General features: G+C 43.4%; 1 protein-coding gene across 1 annotated transcript in view; it reads left to right on the forward strand.

Annotated features, from left to right (window-relative positions):
- Positions 1-26,807, forward strand: part of CTNND2 (catenin delta 2) — an 891,951-nt gene that overhangs the window by 519,667 nt on the left and 345,477 nt on the right. Inside the window, exon 7 of the mRNA XM_069958560.1 lies at positions 8,156-8,708. Coding sequence (XP_069814661.1) covers positions 8,156-8,708 — 553 coding nt within the window. The remainder of the gene's footprint in view (positions 1-8,155; positions 8,709-26,807) is intronic.

The raw sequence follows: 26,807 nt of genomic DNA on the forward strand, positions 1-26,807 counted from the left end.
TTTGTGTTCCATTTGCCTTCATATCTATGTTTAATGGTCTTGATGTCTTGGTGAAAGCATTCTCCTTGTTCTTCACCTATAGCTCTGAGATTTGAAGGAAAGTAGTTCAGGTGGCTATGAAGAAAATGCAATTTAACACTCATATTTGCCCTGAGTCTTTGAAAAGAGATTTATAAATTTCAAAGGTTACAATTTTCTAAAGTTGCCAAGAAAGTCTGTAATGACATCAGAAAAAGAGGACAAGCATTCTTTTCAATGGATTTCATGGTTTTAAGGAATTCTTTGTCTTTGGTTGTCTTTGGCCATCAAATATGCCATCTTTCAACCTTTTTATTAGAGGTTATGGACATTAGATTTCATGTGATAGGACGCTGATTTAGGGATTAGGAAAGTGCTGTTAGTTGCTATTAGACACTATCTGCTCAAGCAGCCTCCCAATGGATGTATGAAACTGAGCAAATGGAGCAGGGAAGAAGAAATAACAAGAGCCTGGATTTTAACCCCTCTATGATGGATTTGCTTGTGAATAATGGGGTGGGCAAGAGAGATGGGGGTGCCGCAGGCAGTCAAAGAACACACCTTATATAGTCGGGCGCTGTCTATTCTAAGTGCGTTTTCAGAAGAGGTCAAAGTGTAACTGTCATTTTAAACAACTTTTCAGAAATCAATAGTGCAAGTGATAATAAGAAACTCTGCAATAGGTTTCATTAGGCAAAGTAGCTTCTTTCTGTATTTACAAGGCTGTTTAAAATGGTAGTTAGACTTTATCCCCTAGACGACCTAAGACGTACCAGTACGTCCTGGAAGTCTGTGCCCAGACGACCCTGGACGTACCGGTACATCCTGAGCTATGAAGCGCGCTGCAATCAGCAGCCGGCACCTCATCATTAATGACGCGCTGCAGCGATCGCGCTGCAGCGTGCCAGTAACTCTTTAAATGTGGCCGCGGCATTTAGGTGTAAGTGACAGGGGGAGTCCCCTGTCACTTACCGATCGGGACCCCTGCAGTGTGACTGCGGGGGTCCGGATCGTTAAAACGGACCGCCGGAGGTCTCTCACCTGCCTCCGCTCGGTCCGAACGGCGATCTGTTCACTGAGCCTGCACAGGCAGGCTCAATGAGCAGAGCGACAGTAACACTGATCAATGCTATGCCTATGGCATAGCAATGATCAGTGTAGAAAATGAAACTAATGTATGTACAAGTCCTCCAAAGGGACTTAAAATGTATAAAAAAAAAAGTTAAAATCACTAATACACTACCTCAAAACCCCTCCCCCAATAATAGTTTAAATCACCCCCCTTTCTCATTATATAAAATAAAACATATAAAAATAAATAAATAAACATATAATATACCGTAGCGTGCGTAATTGTCCAATCTTTTAAAATATAACAATCGTCATTGCGAATGGTGAACGGCGTAGACGAAAAGAGGGGAAAAAAGTGCGCGGATTACCGATTTTATGTTACATTATATATATAAAAAAATTAATAAAAAGTGATCAAAACATCTGATCACAAATATGGTATTAATAAAAACTAGAGATCATGGCGGAAAAAATTACACCCCATAAAGCCCCATAGGTGAAAAAATAAAACTGTTATAAGCGTCACAATACGCCCATTTTATTAATAATTAATTGCCAAAAAAAAGAATTTCATTAGAAAAATATATATAACATTAGAAAATCTGTGTAAACTTGCATATGGTTGTGTTCGGGCTGACCTATAGAGTAACAGTATCATGTCGCTTTTACCATATAGTGCATTACATAGACACAGGAACCCCCCAAACGTTACTATGTTGCATTCTTTTTTACGATTTCACCTATTAATATCTTCATAAATAATATATTTGGGATTCCTTCATACATATTATTGTAAAATGAAAGATGCCATTACAAAGTACAACTATTCCTGTAACAAACAAGCCATTGCATGGCCTTGTAGATAGAAAACTGAAAGTGCTAGACCTCTTAAAAGAGGAGGGGGGAAAAACGAAAGCGCAAAGATCAAAATTTGTGCGGTCCACTGGCTCATTTTGGGCCTGGTCCTCAAAGGGTTAAAGAGTCACTGTTAATTTTTTTTTGCAGAAATCAATAGTCCAGGCGATTTTAAAAACGTTGTATTTGGGTTTATTAGGCAAATATGCCATTATCTGCATGAATCAGGAAATCTTGACTGTTTTACATCAGTCGGATCCTGTTTGTGCTATGGAGGGGGTAGGAGGAAAGAGGGAGATTAGTCGGCAGCAGAAAGCAGAGAACAAAGGATTACACAGTGTTGAACTGTGTAAAAGAGGTATTCAGAGGTCAGTTCTGACTGTCAGAGGAGATAGCTGGTGATGTAGCTGTAAATTAACTCTTTGTTGTCCTGTCTTGGTGCCTCATCTCCCTCCACCGCTCCCCTCTTCATAGAGAACAATGAAGGCAGGAGGGGGGGGGGGGAGCTTCAAACTGCTTTTTCATGATAAAAATGCCTTTTCTCGGCTAATAAACACATTACAAAGTTTCTTAAAATCGCCTGTACTATTGATTTCTGCAAAAAAAAATTTAATGACAGTGACACTTTAAATACCACATTACGAAAACCCTCACTATGTGTCTATCTAGAACAGTGATGGGTAACGACGGTCTTCCAGCTGTTGCAGAACTACAATTCCCATCATGCCTGGACAGTTAAAGCCAAAGCTTTGGCTGTTCAGGCATGATGTGAATTGTAGTTCTGCAACAGCTGGAGGGACGCAGTTGCCCATTCTTGATTTAGAAGAACTGATGCTGTTTGACAGATAAAGAAGTGTGACACCAAATATTAATTTAGATATTTGTTTGGTAAATTTGCTTTGCTTTGTGTTAATTGATAATAATAATAATAATAATAATAATAATAATAATAATAAGCTACAGTGAAACCTCTATGAGCCAAATACCAAATTTTGCACAAGAAAAAACTGTCTTTTATGGGGGTGGCCTTGGCAAAAAACAAAGTATAGAAAATGCACAATTAAGTGTCTAATTTAAGCAGGAACGTGTACATTTACACATATATAATGATGAAAGAGCTCACAATCGTGTCTTTTATCACGTGTTTAATGAGACAGCATTCATACAGCAAACAGTACTGTGAATGTAAAGTATTGCCCAGCCTTAAAACTATTCTTGGAACTGAAGACAGTTCAACTTAAGTACAGTATCAGCTCTGTACACCATTTTATTCCATCACTGGTATCAGCTCTATACACCATTCTATTACATCACTGGTATCAGATCTATACACCATTCTATTACAGTACATCACTGGCATCGGCTCTATACACCATTCTATTACAGTACATCACTGGCATCAGCTATATACACCATTCTATTACAGTACATCACTGGTATCAGCTTTATACAGCATTCTATTACAGTACATCACTGGCATCAGCTGCCAGTAGCAAGGGGGGAGGGGGGGCAGAGATCATGGCAGCGCACTCTGCCAGCCCTCCCCTCTCTCCCTGTCGGCCTCCCCGCCCTCCCCTCTCTGCCCTTTGGCCTCCATAGGCAACCTGGACACCAGAGGCCTGCAAACTCTGGTGTCCCTGGCTACAATCGGGACCAGGGCTGGCATCAGCAGAGGGCTTACCTGGGCTAACTGCTGGGCCCACAGAACTTCTAGAGGCCCGGAGAGAAAAGGGTGAAGGACCTGATCACATGACCCAAAGGTCTTCAGCCTTACAGTGTGGAGAACAGCCTGACAGAGAGGAAAAGGAAGAAGACTCAGCTGTAATTGCTGCGTGTCAGAGTCTGTCAGTCAGTTACTCAATTTCTGTTTCAGTCAGTATCAGTCTGTCAGTTAGTGTCTGTGTCAGTAATGTGTGTTTGTGTATGTTAGTGGTTTCCCAAGTGATTGTGGGTGCATGGATAATGGGTGCATGGTGGATGGATGAGAGGCCCGTGAGGGTCTGTCGCCCGAGGGCCCGGTAAAACCTGGAGCCTGCCTTGATCGGGACTCTGCAATCACATCACAGAGCCCCGATGGTGAACAGCCCTATAGATGCCGCAATCGCGCTAATCAGGGCCATATTTATAACTAGGCACCTAGGTGTTAAATGTGACGCCTGGAGCTATTACCTACCAATCCTGTGGTGAGAATTCCTTCAGACAATATGCAGACTGTTCTAATCATTGATTCATTGTGGAAATTTGTCTATGTTTTAAGCAGTTAAAAAACATGAAAAATGCGATTCAGACAATGTTTCTACATGTAGAGAAATGCATGTGGCTGAAACCACGCTCCCATTTCTTCCTCAGTAGTCATGTGCTGTTACCAGGATTATTGGCCATATGCCTATTGGTTACCATATGAGTGTCTGGTTTCGGCCGCATGTGGTGATGTACAGTAAATGTGGGAACGTAGCCTAAGACTGATCAGATATCAATATGATGTTCAGAAACTAGGAAATCATGATGCTAATTGGAGAGTGAAGATGGGGCGTCTTCAGGTTTGGTGCCTAGGGCAGCAGCTGTTAATACAGCCCTGGTGCTAACCGCAGCATTTATAGAGTTAACTAACAGCACCAGAGCGTGGCTCCCAGTTGCTGACAGTTCTGGCAAGGCGCGGCTATTAGTGACAGCTGGTACCCACCAAGGATGACACAGGCAGAGCTTCTCTGTGCCCGGGTCATTCAAATGGCACTAATTACCACTGAAAGAGGGGAGTCAGTCTTTGAGGTCCTGGTGGCTTCTGAAGCTGCTCCCCGCATAGCACCACAAGGCCACTGTGGATGTGTTTCTTGGACTCCTCCTTTCTTGGTGCTCCTTCTTCCTCCTTCCAGCTCAGCCACGCATCCTCCTCCTGCCCTCCACCCGCTATCCTCCTGGTAGTGCACTCTCTTTCTCTCTCCTCCTTCATTATGGCCCTGTCAGTGCTGTCGGTTACAAATTTTAACATGTAAGTCTTGCTTCTGGTCTTTTTGTGGGGGTCCTCTGTTACAAAATCTGCACTAAAAAACGGTCTTTGGTCAGATTAGGGGGTAGCCTTCTAAAAGAGAAGCATTGCCAATAGGAAATAATGGTTAAAAATATCATTAAAAAAAATCGGTCTGGAAGGGGGATGGTCTGCTCAGGGGGTTTCACTGTATTAGAAAATGTATTTTTCAAAGCATTATTACTTGCACATTACTTCAGTATGTCATATTTATTCCCAGATTTATAAATGTTTATTAAAACAAAAACTGTGTGGTTTTCCTATAGCAAACAAGCACAGCTCAGCTCTGATTTTCAAATTCCTCTGGTAGAATAAAAGCTGCGCTGTGATTGTTTGCTATGGTAGTCTCTCTGTGTCTAATTCTATGTCATTTGTTGACTTCCTGACTCTAATGTTTACTTAGATGCAATACATGTCATCTAAGGTTACCTATACCCCTTCTTCCACATCATCTTCCTACCCTTGGTTAAACATAATAGATTTGTTTCTTTTTTCAGCTGCACTAACCATACTTTAGCTAAGTAACTGATTGAGCAAAATGGATTAAAGTGTACATACAGAACAATGCTGAGTTCCCCTGTAAGCTGACATAGGGAGACACCTAATTTCAAAATAGGACCCATGCACATACTCTCTATGTGTGCGGTCTAATATGTACATAATGGGGGAGATTTATCAAACATGGAGTGAAGTAAAACTGGCTCAGTACCCCCTTACCATGCGGTAACTTTATCTGCAGAAATCTGGTCTTATTGCAGCACTCGAGGCAGGGGGGGGGGAGCTGGGAACTGGTCATCTGGGCCGTGACTAGCCACAGCTCTCTGCCTGTCATTGTGCTCTGTGGGGGTTATTGACAGGAAAAGAGGCTTCTAATTGGCCTCTTTTCTTATCAATGAGCCCTGCAGCGAGGCGTGACTAGTCATGGCCGAGATGATTAGTTCCCGTCTCTCCCCCTGCCTCTCCAATAAAAGATCAAAGTTCTGCAGAAAAAGTTACCACAGACCTCATAGAATGCATGGTAAGGCAACATTTTAACCAATCTATTGGGAGCTGCTAGTAGCTTTAGAACCAAATTCCTATGATTCCTGTGATTGGTTCGTTTAAATATTTCCAAACTGCATCTTCTTCTTTCCTTCATTATTGATGCTAGCCTATTAAAGATTGATTAATGGCCTGGTTTCTTGCACTTCTGCAGGCCCTGCATCTCCATTGTTTACACAACAGTGATGCTCCGGTTTTAGGCTGTGCAGCACTTTTTAGGCCTTATGCACACTTTCAGTATTTTTTTCAAGTCTGTAGATCCCTCCGGCTATCCACCTGTACAATCTGCTAAAAATTACGGATTGGGCATATGTAGTGCATCTGTGTTTCTTTTCCTTTCTGTATTTTTTTTTTCAACATGTCAATTACAAATTCATATTTTTTTTATAGTTAGAAAAAAATGTGTAGTATGGTACCATGTTAGCCAGAAAAATCCACATCGTGGTAAATATTTATGATCAAAGTATTTGAGGAGTGATAGCTTTATTGGCCAACAAAAAATTGTTAGAGCTGTGAGCTTTCGAGATTCACAAGATCCCTTCATCAGACAAGTTCACAAATGAATGACTTACTGTACAGAAACAGCACAACATTTTAGGGATGTTACCAACAAGAAGGGAGAGCCATCTGTGAATTGGGGAGGGGGGGGAGGGGGTATATACATCACAAAGATAAGCCAGGGCAATAAAAATTACTTGTTGTAAATTAAAGCTTATGTAGAAGTCCAAGATTCTTGGTCAGTTCAGTCTTATCTGTGGAGTGTGTCCATGTATTGGGTCATAAATCCAGGTGCCAGGTTTAGTCCATGTGTTAATGACTAAAATGTTTTAATCAATTTGAATTCCCACACTTTCCTCTCTCTGTCACTCTGGAAGTGACCTTTGAGGACCATAACCTTTAAGGCTAAATTCACACGGGCGTCTCGCATAAGAAATCCGCAGCTAATCTGCAGCTAATCCACAATACACATATTATTCTTATTATTATTAATACGTGTATTGTGGATTAGCTGCGGATTTCTTATGCAAGACGCCCGTGTGAATTTAGCCTAAATCTGTTATTCTATGGTCCAGTCCTGAAAAATGTTGGCCTTCAGGGGTGTTGAGACCTCTTTTTATTGTATGTCTGTGTAAGTTCATTCTAGTTTGTAATTTATGTTTTGTTTGGTCACTACCAGAGTGACAGAGAGAGGAAAGTGTGGGAATTCAAATTGATAAAAACATTCCAGTCATTAACACATGGACTAAACCTGGCACCAGGATTTATGACTCACTACATGGACACACTCCACAGACAAGACTGAACTGACCAAGAATATTGGACTTCTACATAAGCTTTAATTTACAACAAGTCATTTTTATTGCCCTGGCTTATCTATGTGATGTATATACCCCCTCACCCCCCCTCCCCAATTCACAGATGTCTCTCCCTTCTTGTTTGTAACATACCTAAAATGTTGTGCTGTTTCTGTAAGTCATTCATTTGTGAACTTGTCTGACAAAGGGATCTTGTGATTCCCGAAAGCTCTAACAATTTTTTGTTGGCCAATAAAGGTATCACTCCTTAAATACTTTGATCACAAGTATTTACCACGATATGGATATTTTTTTTATGGAAATAGAGATGCCAAACAGGTTACAATCCCTAAAAAATAGCGGATCCCATCGATTTCTATTAGAGGATACATTAAAAAAAAATCTAGGTCCGCACTAGGACATGTCCTTTTTTTTCCAGCATTGGTTTGGTCCTTGTAATCTACTGATCATTTGAATAGCCCAATAGACAACAATGTGCACTAACTCAAATACGGAAATACAGATCTGTAGATTGCGGGACGTGTGAATAAGGCCTTATTGTTCTGTTTGGCAGAGGTCCTAAAGGTAAGAATTCATTAAAAGAGTCCCAGAGGTCAGACCCACACTACTGAAAGCATTGCCTACAACCAAGATAAGGGGCAAAAAATTTCTCCCAACTAAACTTACATCGGGAGATAGGCTTGTGCCTGCTGGGTGAGCTGATTCTTCTTAATACGGTAGCATTTGTATTAAGAATAGTCTGTTAAAAAAAGATGTGGTATAGTAAATATGTGTGTTTGCATGTTGACTTTCTTTACAATATTGGTTTGCTGTTTTATTGTTTTTACAGAGCACAAGTAGCAGAGTAGCTCAATCATCTAGTACTGAGCCGTCTCAATCACATGCTGTCTGTAACTCACGGGAATCCTTTGTGCCAAGCCATGGAAGTGCTTTTCATTTGCCCGATTCTCCACACTCTTCAACACTTTTTTACTCAAGTTCAACTTTGCCAGCACAGAGAGTTAGCTCTCCATTATCAATGCAGCAAGTAGGCTCTCCAACTAAACTCCAGCGGGTGGGCTCTGCATCGGAAAGTACTGGCTACAGTACCACACAGAGAATTTCTTCTCCAAAACAATCTCCTAGTCGACTTGCCAAATCCTACAGTACCAGTTCACCTATCAACATAATTGTATCATCAGCAGGTCCTTCTCTTTCCACTGCACGGGTAACCTCTCCACCAACCATCCAATCTTCACCTTTACATCAACTGAGTTCAGCAATTGGTTCATATGCAACTCTCTCGCCTACAAAACGAGTAGTTCATTCATCTGATCAGTACACCAAGCCTTCACAAGAACTGTATGCTACAGCTACATTGCAGAGACCTGGCAGTTTAGCAGGTAATATTTATTTGTTATGTATATACATGACATTATAAAGCCACTTATGAAACAGACTAAGCTATTTTAAAAGTTATTTAAATCTGGTATGTGTTAATTCTCTGTTCTCATTTTACCAGTAGATTTGTAATCGGAAGTTGTTTTTTCATCACATATAGTACTTTCTTTTCATGATACATTTTAGTCCATACAGTCTACAGTTATGAAAATAACAAAGGTTTGTTTCTCATTTTAACCAGATAATAATATGCTAAAGTTTTGGGTTTTGCAGGAATTCAGTGCTGTGTAATGGTGCATTTACACACAGAGATTTATATGACAGACTTTTTAAAGCAAAGCCAGGAACAGACTATAAACAGAGAACAGGTAATAAAGGAAAGACTGAGATTTCTCCTGTTTTCAAATCCATTCCTGGCTTTGGCTCTTCAAATCTGTCAGATAAATCTCTCTGTGTAAATGCACTATTAGACAGACCCTTATTCCTAATATTTAAAGATTCTATAATGACAGGGATTGTTCCACATGACTGGCGCATAGCTAATGTGGTCCCAATATTCAAGAAGGGGTCAAGGAGTAATCCTGGAAACTATAGACCGGTAAGTCTAAATTTTATACTGGGTAAAGTGTTTGAGGGGTTTGTAAGAGATGCTAAATTCGGAGTATGACCTTCTATGAGGAGCTCAGTTATAGACTGGACCAGGGGGAGACTGTGGAAGTTGTGTATCTGGACTTTTCAAAGGGATTTGATACTGTGCCACATGAAAAGTTGGTCTATAAAATGAGGATGCTTGGATTAGAGGAAAATATATGTAAATAGATAAGTAACTGGTTGAGTGATGGAAACAGAGGGTGGTCATTGATGGAAAATACTCAAATTGGTTAACAGTTATTAGTGGGGTACCACAGTGGAGGCTGCACAGAGTACAATTTTTGCAGATGATACTAAACTGGTTGAAGTAATCACCAGAGAGGAGGATAATATATTACAGAGGGACTCGAAGACGCTGGAGGTTTGGGCAGGTAAATGACAAATTAACTTTAATGTGGATAAATGTAAGATTATGCATTTGTCGTAATAATAGGTACAGTTATGTGCTAAATAATAAAACACTGGGTAAAACTGCTTTAGAAAAGGACCTGGGAGGATTGATAGACAGTAAACTCAACTTTAGAGATCAGAGCCAGGCAGCAGCAGTCAAGGCTAAAAAAAAATCATGGGATCAAAAAAGGCATTGATGCCAAAGATGAGAATATAGTTTTCCCTTTTTATAAATCAGATAACACATCGAATAATGTGTACAGTTTGGGGCAACGGTATTAGAAGGACACAGCAGAACTGGAACGGGTGCAGTTTAGTGAGGATGAAGGGAAAGGACAACTCCCGCGTTTAGTAAAAAAAAAAAAAAAGAACTGTTACAAACACAGTTTTCATAGTTACCTTTCCTCCTAAGTCCATCTCTTTTTGAATTTCCTACCGTTCATAGCCTCAATGAGTTCAGGTCTGCATCTTCATTTCTTCCTTACTTCCTGGTTTAGGCTTCCCATGATGCACTTTGGCTCCTGTGACGTCTAAGTCCCGCCCCTCTTGCAAGTACCTATCCCTCCATTCATTTCCCCTGGTGCACTAAACATTGTCCTCTCTCTCTATTCAATCATGCCCCAAAACACACAGGGTCTCAGCCTGCACAGCAGCTGCACACACTCACACTTTCACTTTGCAATGTAAGTAGTGTACAGTACATTGCAATGTGAAAGCTGCAGGATAGCTGTCCCTGACTGGGGAGAGAGAGGAGGGAGGGGGGGGGGTCCTCTGTAGCTGATAAGATGCAGGGAGAGGAAGAAAGAGAAGCAGATAAGTTTCCTTCACACACTGACTCCATTGCTGGGTTTCAGAGGGGGGAGGGGGGGTCCTGTAGCTGACAGCTAAATCATTCACTTACAGCAGGCATGTCCAAACTTTTTTCGAAGAGTGCCAAATTTGATGAAGTGAACATGTGCGAGGGCCAACCATTTTACATGCTACATGCTATATGCTTTATAACACAGGCAGATAATAGCAAGCTGGATACCTGGGGGGCCGTAAAAGTTCGGAACGCGGGCCGCAAATGGCCCTCCGGCCGGACTTTGGACATGCCTGACTTACAGCAAGCAGCCTTCTCTGTTGCTGCACAAGGTCAGATGGCTTGCAGTTGCAGTTGCTGGGTCACCTGACAAGGCAGGAGAGGGGGAGGCTGGTGTAATAGGACCTAGACCAGCCCTCCTCCTGATGACGACATCATCATAAGCAGGAGCTGAGAGAGCAGCCTGGTGTCAACAGTAATTAGGTATGTATGAGTTTCTTACACTTACGGCAGGGCGGGGTCAATCATAGGTGATTGAAGCACATTACAAAGTTATATAACTTTTGTAATGTGTTTCAATAAATGGAAAAAAGTTTTTAAGAGAGTTGTCCTTGAGGTACCACGGCAAAAACGTCTGTTTTTTGATGTTGTGTGAACCTAGCCTTATGGTGATGTCATTTGGTGAACATCCTTTTATTTTTTAGGATGTTAGAGGGCTTCAAAATTTTGCAGTGATTTTTTAAATTTTCATCAATATTTTTAGCTCTGATTTCATTAGGGACCAGTTCAGTTCTGAAGTGGATTTGGGGGGCCTTTATGTTAGTTACCCCCATAAATCCCTCCACTGTAAAAACTGCACCCCTCAAAGTATTCAAAGTAACATTTCATCAGTTTATTAACCCTTTAGGTGTTGGAGGGGAAATTTAAAATGTTCATTTTTTTTTCGCTGATATTCTATTTTAATAAATTTTTTCCTCTTACACAGCAAATACTTACTAAGAAATACCACTCACTATTTATTCCCCTTATTCCAGTGTTTCAAGAAATCCCCCATATGCGGCCGCAGTGCGTCACCTGACTCACAGGGCGCAGACATGACAGAGACTTGGTGAAATTTGGGGCCTTTTTTTTATTTCAGTGTAACATGGGTTGACATTTCCATTGGTACCATTCGGGTGGACATGTGACACCCTAATCATTTTTTATATTTTTTTAATGAGATGGTATGAATAAAAAACACAATTTAGCATCATTTTTTCACCATTTTTTTGTACGCTGTTTACTATACGTTACATATGACATGTTATTCATCAGGTCGGTACGATTACAGTGATATCCATTTTATATAGCTTTTGTAATAGTTTATGGCATTTATACTATAAATACTGTTTGTGTCTTGCATATTGTAAGAGCAGCAATATTTTAATTTGCTCATCAATGGAGTTACGTGAGGACTGTTTTTAGTGGTACACCTTTTGGCTATGTTCACACTGCGTATGAATCCGTCCGTAGTGCGAACCGCGAATATACGCACGTAGTTTTGAGGTTGATGCGTTCGCTTGAAAGTATACTATATACGCCCGCACAGTGCACACTACGTATGAGCTTACGGCCAGATCGTATACGGCGCCGTGAAAAATGAACAAGACCATTGTTTGAGGACGGAAATGTTGAAACTCACGGCCGTGGATTTCCATGCGGTCCCGTACGAAGTACTTATTTTAGCCAAATTGAACTTGATTTTTCGATCCAAATGGTTCTGTGTGGTTTACGGGGCTGGGTGAAGATTTCCAAGTAAATGACCTGCCTCAGATCGCTTCGAAACAAGCTAGGGAAGCATAACTGTACTACGGGCGTATGTTCGCGGTTCATTCGGTTTCGGCTGCATGTCTATTTTTCCCATGCCCGTAGTTTCAGCTGCACATGTACGGTGGCGTACGATCTACGGACGGATTTATACGCAGTGTGAACATAGCCTAAAGGTACATGTGTCGTTTAAATAGCTTTTATCTATATTTTTTAGGGGGTGGGATTAACAAAAAATTGTAATTTTGATTAGTTTTTTATTATTTTTTTGCGACGTTAATCGGGTGGTATAATTAATATAACGGGTTAATAGATGGGGTCATTACAGACGCGATGTGTATGTAAAGGGGGATGGGGAATGCATATATTTATTTATATATTTATTTACTTTATTTATTTATTTTATTTATTTATTTGTGTATGTATGTATGTATGTGTGGGTTTCACTTTCACTTTACAGATACCTCTATAAAACATTACAGCTAGGGATGAGCAAACCGGCTGAGGTTCGATTTCGCATAAACCTGATCTATCGGCTTCTGATTCCCGCTGTCTGCCCGCTCCGTGGACAGGGTGGATACAGCCTGAGGACCGCCTAGAAAACTGTGGTACAGCCTATGGCTATGGCTGTATCTCAGTTTTCCAGGTGCTCCTCAAGGTTATATCCACCCTCTCCACGGAGCGGGCAGACGGCGGGAATCAGAAGCCGATAGTTCAGGTTCATACGAAGCCGAACCACAGCCGGTTCGCTCACCCCTAATTACAGCACATGATCAGTGCTGTAATGTATTATACAGAATCAATGAGCTGCCAGAAGCTGACAGCTCATTCATAAGGATCAGGTCAGTGCAGGGGCCTGATCGTATTATACTATAGCAGTCCAGACGCATTGGGCAGCATCTGGGTTGCTATGGCACCCCCCCGGCTCCAGGGGGGCTGGAGGGGAGATCGGAGGGAGCGGATCTCCCTCCGGCTGTTCCATAGACACAGCGGTCGCCCCGACTGCTGTGCCTATGGGGTTAACTGATCAGGAGGAGCGCGGCTCCCCTCCGGGCAGGGGCAGCAGGAGGAGGCTGTGTGACACACCCTCCGATCGCTGCTAGGGACAGAGAGGGGAGGCAGGGAGAGAATGATGCTCCGGGAATGTCATTTTGCGGGAACTACCTGCATCCCATGACGTTCCCGTAACATCATATTGCGGCAAGGGGTTAAGGACGGAGTCAATTTTAGTTTTTTCCTCGTGTCTAAAAGGCCATAGCACTTGCATTTTTTCACCTAGAAACCCACATGAGCCTTTATTTTTTGCGTCACTAATTGTACTTTGCAAAGGCAGACTTAATTTTTGCATAAAATATGCTGCGAAACCAGAGAAAAATTATATGCGCGGTGAAATTGGGGGGGGGGGGGGGGTCGTTTTTACGCTGTTCCTCCTATAGAAAAACTGACATGTTATATATGTTCCTCAAGTTGGTATGATTAAAACGATATACAACTTACATAACTTTTATATTATTTAACCCTTTGAGGACCGGTCCAATTAAAATGTTTGCGTTTTTGTTTTTTCCTCCTTGTGCTTTTAAAGGACAACTCCGGCGAAAATTTTTTTTGCCTTATTTAACACACATTACAAAGTTATATAACTTTGTAATGTGGTTAAATACCCGGTCTGGCCCCCTTCCCCCACTTTCCGACCCCCGACCCCCACCCCGGAAGTTAAAGAATATATACATTACCTATTACGGTCGTCACGGTCCTCTTCTCTGGTGTCGAGTGACGTCAGAGCTGGGGGGCGGTCCGGGTCTTCTTCCTCTTCGGCGTCTTCATTGAGAGTGAATGGGAGAGAAAAGGCTGCTGGTGCACATGCGCACCAGCAGCCTTTTCATTGGCTGGAGCGCATCACATGGCTTCCAGCTTGCTCAGCCCTGATTGGCTGAGCTTGCTGGAAGCCATGTGATGCGCTCCAGCCAATGAAAAGGCTGCCGGTGCGCAAGCGCGCTGGCAGCCTTTTCTCTCTCATGGACCCGGAAGCAGGAGACATCGCTGGACAGCGGACGCAGGTAGTGGTGAGGCGGACGGCGGGCGAATGGGGTGGCGATCGTCACCGGAGGGATGGTGAGTATGGTGTCTGTGTGTGTCTGTGTTTTTTTTTGGGGGGGGGGTCCCGCCGGAGTTGTCCTTTAAGCCATAGCACTTGCATTTTTTTCACCTAGAAACCCACATGAGCCCTTATTTTTTGTGCCACTAATTGTACTTTGCAATGACAGGCTGAATTTTTTCATAAAGTACACTTAAAAAGCAGGAAAAAATTCAATGTGTGGTGAAATTGTAAAAAAAAAAAATTTTTTACGCCATTCGCCCTGGGGTAAAACTGACTTGTGATATATGTTCCTCAAGTCGTTATGATTACAACGATATGTAACATGTAGAACTTTTATATTATCTGATGGCTTGTAAAAAATTCAAACCATTGTTAACAAATATATGTTTTTTAAAATCGCTCCATTCCCAGGCTTATAATGTTTTTATCCTTTGGTCTATGGGGCTGTGTTAGGTTTCATTTTTTGCGCCATGATGTGTTCTTTCTATTGGTACCTTCATTGTGCATATGCGACTTTTTGATCGCTTTTTATTACAATTTTTCTGGATTTGATGCGACCAAAAATGTGCAGTTTTGCAGTTTAGGATTATTTTGCGTTTGCGCCGTTTACTGTGTGAGATCAGGAATTTGATTAATTAATAACTTGGGCGATTATGCAAGTGGCGATACCAAACATGTTTGTTTATCTATTTATTTGTTTTTATTCATAACATGGGAAAAGGGGGGTGATTCACACTTTTATTAGGGGAGGTTTTTTTTTTTATTAATAATTACCCTTTTTTTTTTACTTTTACACATATACTAGAAGCCCCCCTGGGGGACTTCTAGTATACGCACTCTGATCTCTCATTGAGATCTATGCTGTATAGATATACAGCATAGATCACTGAGATAGGCACTCAATTGCTTCCGGCTGCTGCAGCTGGAGGCAACCGAGTGCCGAGCCGGGATCAGCGCTATTACGGCGCAGACCCCAGCCCGAGCCGGACGTCTGGATCGCTCCTCCGGGACAACGTCCACCCCACTAGACACCAGGGAACGGCTGCATCAGGTAATCGGATGCAGCTGTCATCTTTGAAAGCTGCATACAATTACCTTATTAGCAGTCCCGGCGATCGGACCATGCTCGCTAATAGCCGCGGTCCCGGGCTAAATGCGGCACCCGGGATCGTGGCGGGTCAGAGCTCGGCCGCCGCGCGGCTCTGCTCTAAGCACCCCTAGGCGGCCCTGGACGTACAGGTACGTCCAGGGTTGCCTAGGGGTTAATGGTTATTAAAAAATAAAAATAAAACCTTTTACAGGAAAAAAAAATGTTCCTTAAAATTGCTTTATTACCATGTTTATAACGCTTTTATTCTTTGGTCTATGGGGCCGATTAAGCTGTAATTTTTTGCGCCATGATGTGTTCTTTCTATCGGTACCTTGATTGCATATATGCGACTTTTTGATCGCTTTTCATTACAATTTTTCTGGATTTGATGCAACAAAAATGCACATTTTTTGCGCTTTGGTGGGTCTTTGTGCTTACGCAGTTTACAGTGCGAGAGCAGGAATGTGTATAAAATCGGAAAAGAGGGGGTGATTCATACTTTTATAAGGGGAGTTTTTTTTTATATTAATGAAAACACTTTTTATTTACACTTCTACAGTAATTAGAAGTCCCCCCGGGGGACTTCTAATACAACTACACTGATCTCCCATAGAGGTCAGTGTAGCTGCATTACACAGCACCGATCCATGAGATCGGTGCTTTATTGCTTCGGCCTGCTGCAGACCAATGCAATAGAATACCAAGCCAGGATCAGCGTCATTCCGATACTGAGGCCCGACCCGGTAAGATGAAGGGATCCCCCCTCTGCGATCACATCGAAGGGGGGGTATCCCGCTACTAGACACCAGCGAATGCTGCATCTAACAGTCTTAATTAGCGGGAGCGGCAATTGCCGCTCCTGCTAATAGCCGCGGTCCCGTGCTGCAGATAGCAGTCGGAATTGCGAAAGTTCAGAGCGGGGTCGTGGCGCGGCCCCCCTTTGAACTCCTCTTGCTTACGTATGACGTACCCTTGCGGTATACGTCCTTAAGAGCAGTGTCGGACTGGAGTTCCTTGGGCCCTCCAGGGAAACTGATTCTAGGGGCCCACCCTACATACAAAGACATGAGCAGCACTAAACCTTTCACATTAGTACAGCGACTTTGCATGAAGCTGTGTATGTTACCATCAATGCTTGCACATTGCCAGTCACATATGCAATCGTTCAGTGCCACCATATGTAAACAGCATAGAATGTTTAGATTTTTTTTTTTTTTAAAGGGGATTTCTTGTCTGTAGAAATTCAGTTCACTGCTGTGTGCTGCATGTTAGCAGTTGGGAATACCCCTTTAAGTTACGCAGTAACTCCTAACAACCTGACTGGTTTCTTGTGGTAAACTACCAGACAGGGCCAGTTTTAGACCAAGTTTAGGCCATAGCGCTGTTCAGCACAAACACTGGTGTCAGCAGAAGGGCCCATGTTGCTCCTTATTGCTGTCACTCAACAGAAGTCTCCAGAGAACCCCTTTAAGGCTATGTTCACACTATGTATCTGTGCGGCTGTATTTTTTATGCGGCTGGAAATGTGTGGCTGAAACTACGGCTGTGGGAAAAAATAGACATGCGGCTGAAAACATACGGTCATTTACTTGGAAATCTGGCTCAGCTAAAAATAACAAATAAAATCTTTAGAAAGTGATGCAAACACCTCTGGAATGCATCTGGGAAAGCAGGGAAACAGTTTACATGAATCGCTATTATCGGGGTTTGCGATCCTCTACAGCAATGCTGATGCCTCTCATGGTTAATATATTTAATTAATAAAACACATTTTTCTTGTAATAAAGTCCCTTACGTTGTTCAATAATCTAATTTAAACGAATCCATAATTTTGCAATTAAATATACTGTTAAAATAAATATATATATATATAAATAAATGTATATTTATATATATATTTATTTTTTGACAGTATATTTAATTGCACAATGATGGATTTGTTTAAATTAAATAATTGAACAACGAAACTGATTTTATTACAACGAAAATGTGTTTTATTAATTAAATATTAATTAGTACAGGAAGCTCCATTAAGCCGTTAATTCATATTGCCGGCAATAGAGCATTCTCTACTAATCATCACTTTACTTTAATGAAAACATCAAATGTTTCTTCTAATTATGTTATCACAATAGCCTTATTAGAAGAAACATTTTGAATTATATGTGCGCTCAGCTGATTGGCTGATCGGCTGAGCGCACATATAAAGAGCCGGTCCGCAGTACAGTGACTTCATTGTGCTGCGGACCAGCGAAGAGGACACATCGGGGTGAGTATAGAGCTCTCCCCACCCCCACCCCAGCACTGCACCCATCTCAGTAAGGAAGGGGGGTCACTTAACCCCTTCCTTGCTGGTATGGGTGCAGTCTGACATCAGTCTGGCCCCAAAGGGGTTAAGGGGGATGCAATACATCCTCCCTTAACCCCTTGGGGGCCAGACTGTAAGCAGCGATCTGTAAAGATGCTGCATACTGTAAGGAGCACAACACCGCTCACAATGATGGGTGTTGTGCTCCTGTTTGTGTGTTTTTTGTATGTTACTCCCTTTTTGTTTTTCAGATATCGGTATCCTGTGGATTTCGTCGGATTCCGTGGACTACGTCGATGACCAGCGGTTGTTTGGTGTTTTTTTTTTTCATAAAATGGTCAATGAGGGGTGTGGGGGTGTTTTTATTTCAATAAAAAAAAATTTCACTTGTGTGTTGTCTTTATTTCTTTACTTTATAGACTTAGTAGTGGAAACCGTCTAATAGACGGAATCCATTACTAAGTCGGGGCCTAGTGTTAGCCGGTATAAAATGGCTAACACTAACCCCCCCATTATTACCCCAGTACCCAATGCCACCAGGGGTACTGGGAAGAGCCGGGTGCCAGTGGTTCCGGAGCGTCAAAATTGGCACGCCTGGACTGGGGCGGCAGCAGGCTGGTAAGATTTAGGCTGGGGAGGGCCTAAAACAATGGCTCTTCCCACCCTGGTGTTACCAGGCTGCTGTCGCTTGGTTTTTAACTCGGCTGGTTATAAAAATAGGGGGGACCCTATGCGTTTTTTTTTTTTAAATAAATAAATAATAAAAAAAAAAAACGGATAGGGTCCCCCCTATTTTTATAACCAGCCTGGTAACACCAGGGTGGGAAGAGCCATTGTTTTAGGCCCTCCCCAGCCTAAATCTTACCAGCCTGCTGCCGCCCAGTCCAGGAGCGCCAATTTTGACGCTCCGGGACCACTGGCACCCGGCTCTTCCCAGTACCCCTGGTGGCATTGGGAACTGGGGTAATAATGGGGGGTTAGTGTTAGCCATTTTATACCGGCTAACACTAGGCCCCGACTTAGTAATGGATTCCGTCTATTAGACGGCTTCCACTACTAAGTCTATAAAGTAAAGAAATAAAGAAGGTTGTGAAGGAGTGGATCAGCTCACCTGGAAATGGCAGACAACAGGCTCCCTGGATGTTGGAGGGGGATGGGTGGGTGCACGGATCCTGCACGCGGCCGAGCGTGGGTTCACAGTAGAAATTGAGGAAAGGAGAAAGGTGTACGGTCCAGCACTCCAAAATGTTCGGGGAAAAAATAAGCTAATAAAACATAACTTTTAATCTATGCTGTTAAAAATAACGTGTTTAAAACCTTAAAACACGTTATTTTTAACAGCATAGATTAAAAGTTATGTTTTATTAGCTTATTTTTTCCCCGAACATTTTGGAGTGCTGGACCGTACACCTTTCTCCTTTCCTCAATTTCTAAAGAAATAAAGACAAGACACAAGTGAAAATTTTTTTTTATTCAAATAAAAACACCCCCACACCCCTCATTGACCATTTTATTAAAAAAAAACACATCAAACAACCGCTGGTCATCGACGTAATCCACCGAATCCGACGTAATCCACAGGATACCGATATCTCAAAAACAAAAAGGGAGAAACACACAAAAAACACAAACAGGAGCACAACACCCATCATTGTGAGCGGTGTTGTGCACCTTACAGTATGCAGCATCTTTACAGATCGCTGCTTACAGTCTGGCCCCCAAGGGGTTAAGGGAGGATGTATTGCATCCCCCTTAACCCCTTGGGGGCCAGACTGATGTCAGACTGCACCCATCCCAGCAAGGAAGGGGTTAAGTGACCCCCCCCTTCCTTGCTGGGAGGGGTGCAGTGCTGGGGAGGGGGTGGGGAGAGCTGTATACTCACCCCGATGTGTCCTCTTCGCTGGTCCACAGCACAATGAAGTCACTGTACTGCGAACCGGCTCTTTATATGTGCGCTCAGCCGATCAGGCAATCAGCTGAGCGCACATATAATTCAAAATGTTTCTTCTAATAATGCTATTGTGATAACATAATTAGAAGAAACATTTGATGTTTTCATTAAAGTAAAGTGATGATTAGTACAGAATGCTCTATTGCCGGCAATATGAACTAACGGCTTAATGGAGCTTCCTGTACTAATTAATATTTAATTAATAAAGCGCATTTTCGTTGTTATAAAATTAGTTTCGTTGTTCAATAATTTAGTTCTAACAAATCCATCATTGTGCAATTAAATATACTGTCAAAAAATAAATATAAATATACATTTATTTATATATATTTATTTTAACAGTATATTTAATTGCACAATGATGGATTCGTTAGAATTAAATTATTGAACAACGAAAGGAACTTTATTACAAAGAAAATGTGTTTTATGAATTTAATATATTAACTATTAGAGGCATCGGCATTCGGCATTATTGCCACGGCCGTGAATTTGCACAGTTCCAGCCGCAAACAATGGTCTTGTTCATTTTTTACGGGTCCGTTTACGATCGGGCCGTAGGCTCATACATAGTGTGCGCTGTGCAGCCGTATATCGTATACTTTCCAGCGTACGCATGAACCGGAAAAATCCGGACGATGATTTACCGCCCGCAATTCGGCCGCACAGATACGTAGTGTGAAGCTAGCCTTAAGCTGCTCCAAACATTGGCTGCAACTTTCACAGTGTGTGCTCTAAGCGTGTCCGTACACCAGTCAGTCATTTGGATTTCTCACATGAGTGGGGCAATGCAGTACCCCGCTTTCTATTCTGCCCAATCTGTCAGTGGTCATGAAGGGACACTGCTGCACACTCGATAGGACACTGTTGTACACCTGCTGGGATATTGTTGCACACCTCATGGGACACTGCTGCACACCCGCCAGGAGGACACTGCTGCACACCCGCCAGGAAGACACTGCTGCACACCCGCTGGGACATGGGAGAAACCTCCTGATACCTATCAGGTATTGTATACATGCCCTGTTTTATTTATAAGGGCTATTGCAGATAACAAAATTTGTAATGTTGCTGGGGATACACTGAAAATAAAAATACCCCATACTTACCTCCACTCTAGCTGTTACTTCTGTGACTGACTGGTCTTGGTAGGGACAGCCAATCACCAGCTGCAGCGCTGTCTCTCCTCAGTCAGTGATTGCCTGAGCGGCTGTCACAACAGAGACAAGTTTGGCTTGGTAGAAGCTTAGAGCGGGGCCCCAAGGAGGCCTGGTAAGTATGGGGAATTTCTATTATCAGTGTGGCCCCACAACATTTAAGAATTCTGTTCTCCTGAATACCCCCTTAACCCTTAGAGGACCGGGTCTATTTTAATTTTTGCTTTTTCTGACCCCCCAAACCGCTTGTACCTTCAGATAGCTGCTTTTAATCCAAGACCTGTCCTGCGGTACGTTTGGCAGGTGATGGTGTTATTGTGCTAAAAAACAACTTTTAAACTGGCAGTCTGGTGCCCTACGGGCGTGGCCTAGATTGTGTATGCATTAGGCTATTCAAAAAATATGTTCAGCAGCACTAGAAAAAAATACAATGTGCGGGTGCACGTCTCACCAAACCGGACCCAGGTTCGTATTGAATATCCAAAGAGAAGATGGAGACCGCACTTCCAAAAAGAATTCACACTTTATTCACACCAGATGCAACGTTTCGGCTCAATGTGTAGCCTTTCTCAAGCAGTGCTTGAGAAAGGCTACACATTGAGCCGAAACGTTGCGGTCTCCATCTTCTCTTTGGGTATGCATTAGGCTGGCACAACCTCTCTGTCCCTCCACCCCGCCCTCCTCATCATTAGGAATGCTCTAGGCAGATTGTAACCTATTCATCAGCTGTGTAAGCACAGCACATGGGCTGGATCGTTAAGACACCTGTGCAAATGTTCAGCATGGGGAGAATGTTCCAGTGGCATTCCTAATGATGAAGAGGGTGGGGAGGAGGGACGGAGGGGTGGTGCAAAGTTAGGGCCCAGATACTCCCGTAGGGCACAGGGCTTCCAGGTTAAAAGTTGTTTTTTAGCACAATAACTGCATCAACTGCCAAACGGACCCCAGGACAGATTTTGGATTAAAAGCAGCTATCTGAAGGAACAAGCGGTTTGAGGGGTCAGATTGTGGGTACAGAGTCGCTTTAAAAGGCCATAGCACTTGCATTTTATCACCTAGAAACCCACTTGAGCCCTTATTTTTTGTGCCACTAATTGTACTTTGCGACAGGCTGAAAAAATTCAATGTGTGGTGAAATTGAAAAAAAAAAACGAATTTCTTTTATTTGGAAGGTATTTTTTTACGCCATTCCCCCTGGGTATGTTAACTGACTTGTTATATATGTTCCTAAAGTTGTTACAATTACAACGATATGTAACATGGATAATTTTTATTTTATTTGATGGCTTGTAAAAAATTCAAACCATTGTTAACAAATATACGTTCCTTAAAATTGCTCTATTCCCAGGCTTATAGCACTTTTATCCTTTGGTCTATGGGGCTGTGTGAGGTGTCATTTTTTTTGAGTCATGATGTTTACTTTCTATCGGTACATTGATTGCGCATATGCAACTTTTTGATCGCTTTTTATTACAATTTTTCTGGCTTTGATGCAACCAAAAATGCACAATGTTACAGTTCGAGATCAGGAATGTGATTAATTAATAGTGCGGGCGATTACGCATGCGGAGATGCAAAACATGTTTATTTATTTTTATTTATAACATGGGAAAAGGGGGGTGATTCAAACTTTTATTAGGGGAGGGGGCTTTTATTAACAAAAAAAGCCAGAAGCAATCGAGTGCCGAGCCGCAATCAGCGCCATTACGGCGCAGACCCCGGCCCGAGCTGGACGTGTGGATCGCTTCTCCGGGACAACGGAGGAGCAATCCACCCCACTAGACACCAGGAAAGGGCTGCATAAGGCTATCAAAGTTGACAGCTACATCCCAAAAGCAAAAAAAATGTAATGCCCCCAAACCTAGCTATTCTTACTCACCAAGTCCCCCCGAGTATTTTGAGCCGCCTCCCATCTTTTAAGCTGCTGCCGTTCCTGAGTTACAAGTTTTTCTAAAAGATGGTCTATAATCAAGATAGGAAACTACATTTCCCATCATGCCATGCTTATGTCTGATGATGAAGTAGCAGAACTGAGATGATGACGGCGGCGTAGCAGAGCTGAAATGGTGATGGCGTAGCAGAGCTGAGATGGTGAAGGCGCAGCAGAGCTGAGATGGTGATGGCATAGCAGAGCTGAGATGGTGTAGCAGAGCTGAGATGGTGAGATGGTGCAGCAGAGCTGAGATGGTGAGATGGTGCAGCAGAGCTGAGATGGTGAGACGGTGTAGCAGAGCTGAGATGGTGAGATTGTGCAGCAGAGCTGAGATGGTGATGGCATAGCAGAGCTGAGATGGTGTAGCAGAGCTGAGATGGTGCAGCAGAGCTGAGATGGTGAGACGGTGTAGCAGAGCTGAGATAGTGAGATGGTGCAGCAGAGCTGAGATGGTGCAGCAGAGCTGAGATGGTGAGATGGTGCAGCAGAGCTGAGATGGTGAGACGGTGAGATGGTGTAGCAGAGCTGAGATGGTGTAGCAGAGCTGAAATGTGAGAAGGTGCAGCAGGCGAGCGCCCAGCAGCCGCAAGTGACGGGGGACAGTGAGCCGCGGGGCCGCCGGTAAGCGCCGCGGGCGAGGGCCTCTCAGCAAGTGGTGGGCGTGGGAGAGGGAGGGGTGCCGCCGGTCATGTGGATGAGTGGGTGGCAGGGGGGAAAGTGAGCCGTGGGTGGTGAGATGGTGTACATGGAGATGGGGGGTGACAGGGGTGCCGCGGAGTGACGGGTGAGCTCTGGGGCTTAAGGAGGGCACACGGTACCGGTGACTGGGGTGGCTGCTGTTAGAGAAGGAGTCAGTGACAGCTGCACTGATTGATCCCTGTCTCCCTCTCTAACAGCAGCCACCGCCGTCCTCCTTCACTTCAGATTGGATGGGTTAGAAGCACTAACCCGGCCCATTGAAGAGAAGGAGGACACGTGATGCCGTCTCGGAGGGTGTGGGCGAGGAGCAGGGAGCGTGTCGGAGTGGACTGAGAGCTGATGATTCTATGCATTCCGTGGGGGTGGGGGCACCTGTAGATAACAGCAAAACTGTGCAGAATTCTTAATAACTTTATATTGGAAAGATGGAAAGCTACGGGTTGGCAACGTATTAATGCAAAAATAATTTTGGGGGGAATACCCCTTTAATTAGCGGGCCTGGCGATCGGACCATGCCCGCTGATAGCCGCCGTCCCGGGCTACATGCGGCACCCGGGACCGTGCCGGTTTAGAGCGCGGCCTAGCTTTGAACACCCGTAGGCGGCCCTAGACGTACCTGTATGTCCAGGGTTGTTTAGTGGTTAATAAATGTGCAGCAGCATAATCAATCTGCTGACCACTCATAAGACCACTCTAATGCTACGTTTACACAAAACGATTATCGGGCGAATTTTCGCGATAACGATAGAATTGAACGATAATCGTTCATTTTTATCTTTTAACATGTTTATACATCGTTGTTAGCCGATCACAAAAAACTTGCCGATCGTTCCGTGTAAACAGTCGTTGCGCAATAGTCCGGCCGCGCGCCGCCCGCAGCCCCGCCCGCAGCCCCGCCCGCAGCCCGGCCCCCCGCTCATCCGCAGCCGCCTGTGCCGGCTCGATCGCCTCGCCCGCCGCCGCTCTGATCACCCCCACCACCGCGGGCGATCCGGGCTGCGGGGGCGCGATCGCAAAAGATTTTTCGGTACGATATATCGTACCGTCTAAACGCTGATCGTTATAAAAAAAAATCGTTACTTCAAAATCGTTAATCGTGCGATCGGGCCAATAATCGCCTTGTGTAAATTTAGCATAAGGGTCCATTTACACAGAAAGATTATCTGACAGATTATCTGCCAAAGCCAGGAACAGACTATAAACAGAGATCAGGTCATAAAGGAAAGCCTGAGATTTTTCTCTTAACAAATCCATTCCTGGCTTTGGCTTCAAATCTTTGGCAGATAATCTTTCTGTGTAAATGGGCCCTAAGACCCCATCAATATATTGCATATACAGTATACATCAGTATACCGACAACAATTACAGACAGGATTACTGATGTGTGAATAGGGCCTAACACACACACACACATATATATACACATTACTGTAAGCTCATCTTGTGAACTAATGGTATTGGTTACATTTGGGAAGATGGTAACATTTAATGCCAGGCAGTAAAATAAGGAGAATACACGCCCCGCTTAGCCAATCAGTGCGCTGCCCGGTCCAGCCGGGAGCCCCTGAAGCAAGCCGGAACACGAAGCAGGTGATGTATGCTCCGGCCAGCGGGGAGTTAACTTACATACTCGCAGCGGGTATGTACGAGATCAGGAAGCTGATAATTTTAATAGTGCAATTACACATGAGATGATACCAATTTTTCCCCCTTTTTTTGTTTTTAATAAAGTAGTTGGAGTTAGTAGTAGTATGGCTCACACACAGTATAGCATGTTGGAGTAGTAGTAGTATGGCTGACAGACAATATAGTATGTTGGGGGTAGTAGTAGTACTATGGCTGACACACAGTATAGTATGTTGGGGGTAGCAGTAGTAGTATGGCTGACATACAGTATAGTATGTTGAGGGGAGTAGTAGTAGTATGTCTGACAGACAGTACAGTATGTTGGGGGTAGCAGTAGTATCGCGGACACACAGTATAGTATGTTGGGGGTAGTAGTAGTATGGTTGACACACAGTATAGTATGTTGGGGGTAGTAGTATGGCTGATTTACAGTATAGTATGTTGGGGGTAGCAGTAGTATGGCGGACACACAGTATAGTATGTTGGGAGTAGTAGTATGGCTGACACATAGCACTAGCTTAGTATATTGGGGATAGTAGTTGTATGGCTAACACATAGTATATTGGGGATAACAGTTGTATAGCTATGTTAGTGCTATGTGTCAGCCATACAACTACTATGCCCAATATGCAAATAGCACTGACGCATATTATATTGGGGATAGTAATAGCTGTAGAGGAGCAGAACCTTCACCTTCCAGTTCAGCCCTTACACATATAAATATCATAATGTTGACATAACACAGGGCCGTAGCTAGGGGGGGGGGAGGGGGCAGCTGCCCTGGGCGCCGAGACTGGGGGGGTGCCGAGACTGCCCTGGGGGGGTGCCATCACAGGGAGCAGAGAGAGAGGATCAGAGTGGATGAGGCAGCCTGGAAGCTCCTGCCCTCTGTCAGTGTGGGGAGGCAGGGGACGATTTTTACTTCATCAAAAGAGGTATTTCCCATACTGTACTCCTGGCTGCTGATTAGCTATAATTTGCGCAAAATCGCTGCGTTTTTTCCGCGATTTTGTGCAAATTGGGGCTAAACAGCAGCCAGGAAACAGTACAGGAAAGAGATGGTGAAGTTCCTGAATGTACACTGCACAATGGAGGAGGAAGATAGAAGATACAGGTTTGTGGAAAAGGGAGGACAATCAGGGGTGCACAGTCTGGGCAGGGGAGGGGGACAGGGGGATACAAGGTGACGCTTGTCTGGGATGGGGGGGCACACAAGAGAGGGTCCAGTGTCTATTTAGGGGTCTGGTCTGGTTGTACATTATTCTACACTTAACCCCTTAATAACTGCCCTATCCAAATATCACATTTATATAAACCTCACCTACTATCTGCAGGGGTAGGGAACCCTGGCTCTCCAGCTGTTGCAGAACTACAACTCTTATGTCTGGACAGCCAAAGTTTTAACTTTGACTGTCCATGTATGATGGGAGTTGTAGTTTTGCAACAGCTGCAGAGCCAAAGTTCCCTATGCCGAATCTATAAAGTACCTGTCTCTGTATATACAGCGACCATGATACAAGAGTCATTTTTCTAAATTATTTCTATATTGAATTTGGTGATGGAAAACCTTTCTGGAGGTGTTACTGCTGTTGT

The sequence above is a fragment of the Dendropsophus ebraccatus genome, chromosome 2 (genome assembly GCF_027789765.1).
Source record: "Dendropsophus ebraccatus isolate aDenEbr1 chromosome 2, aDenEbr1.pat, whole genome shotgun sequence".
NCBI lineage: Eukaryota > Metazoa > Chordata > Amphibia > Anura > Hylidae > Dendropsophus > Dendropsophus ebraccatus.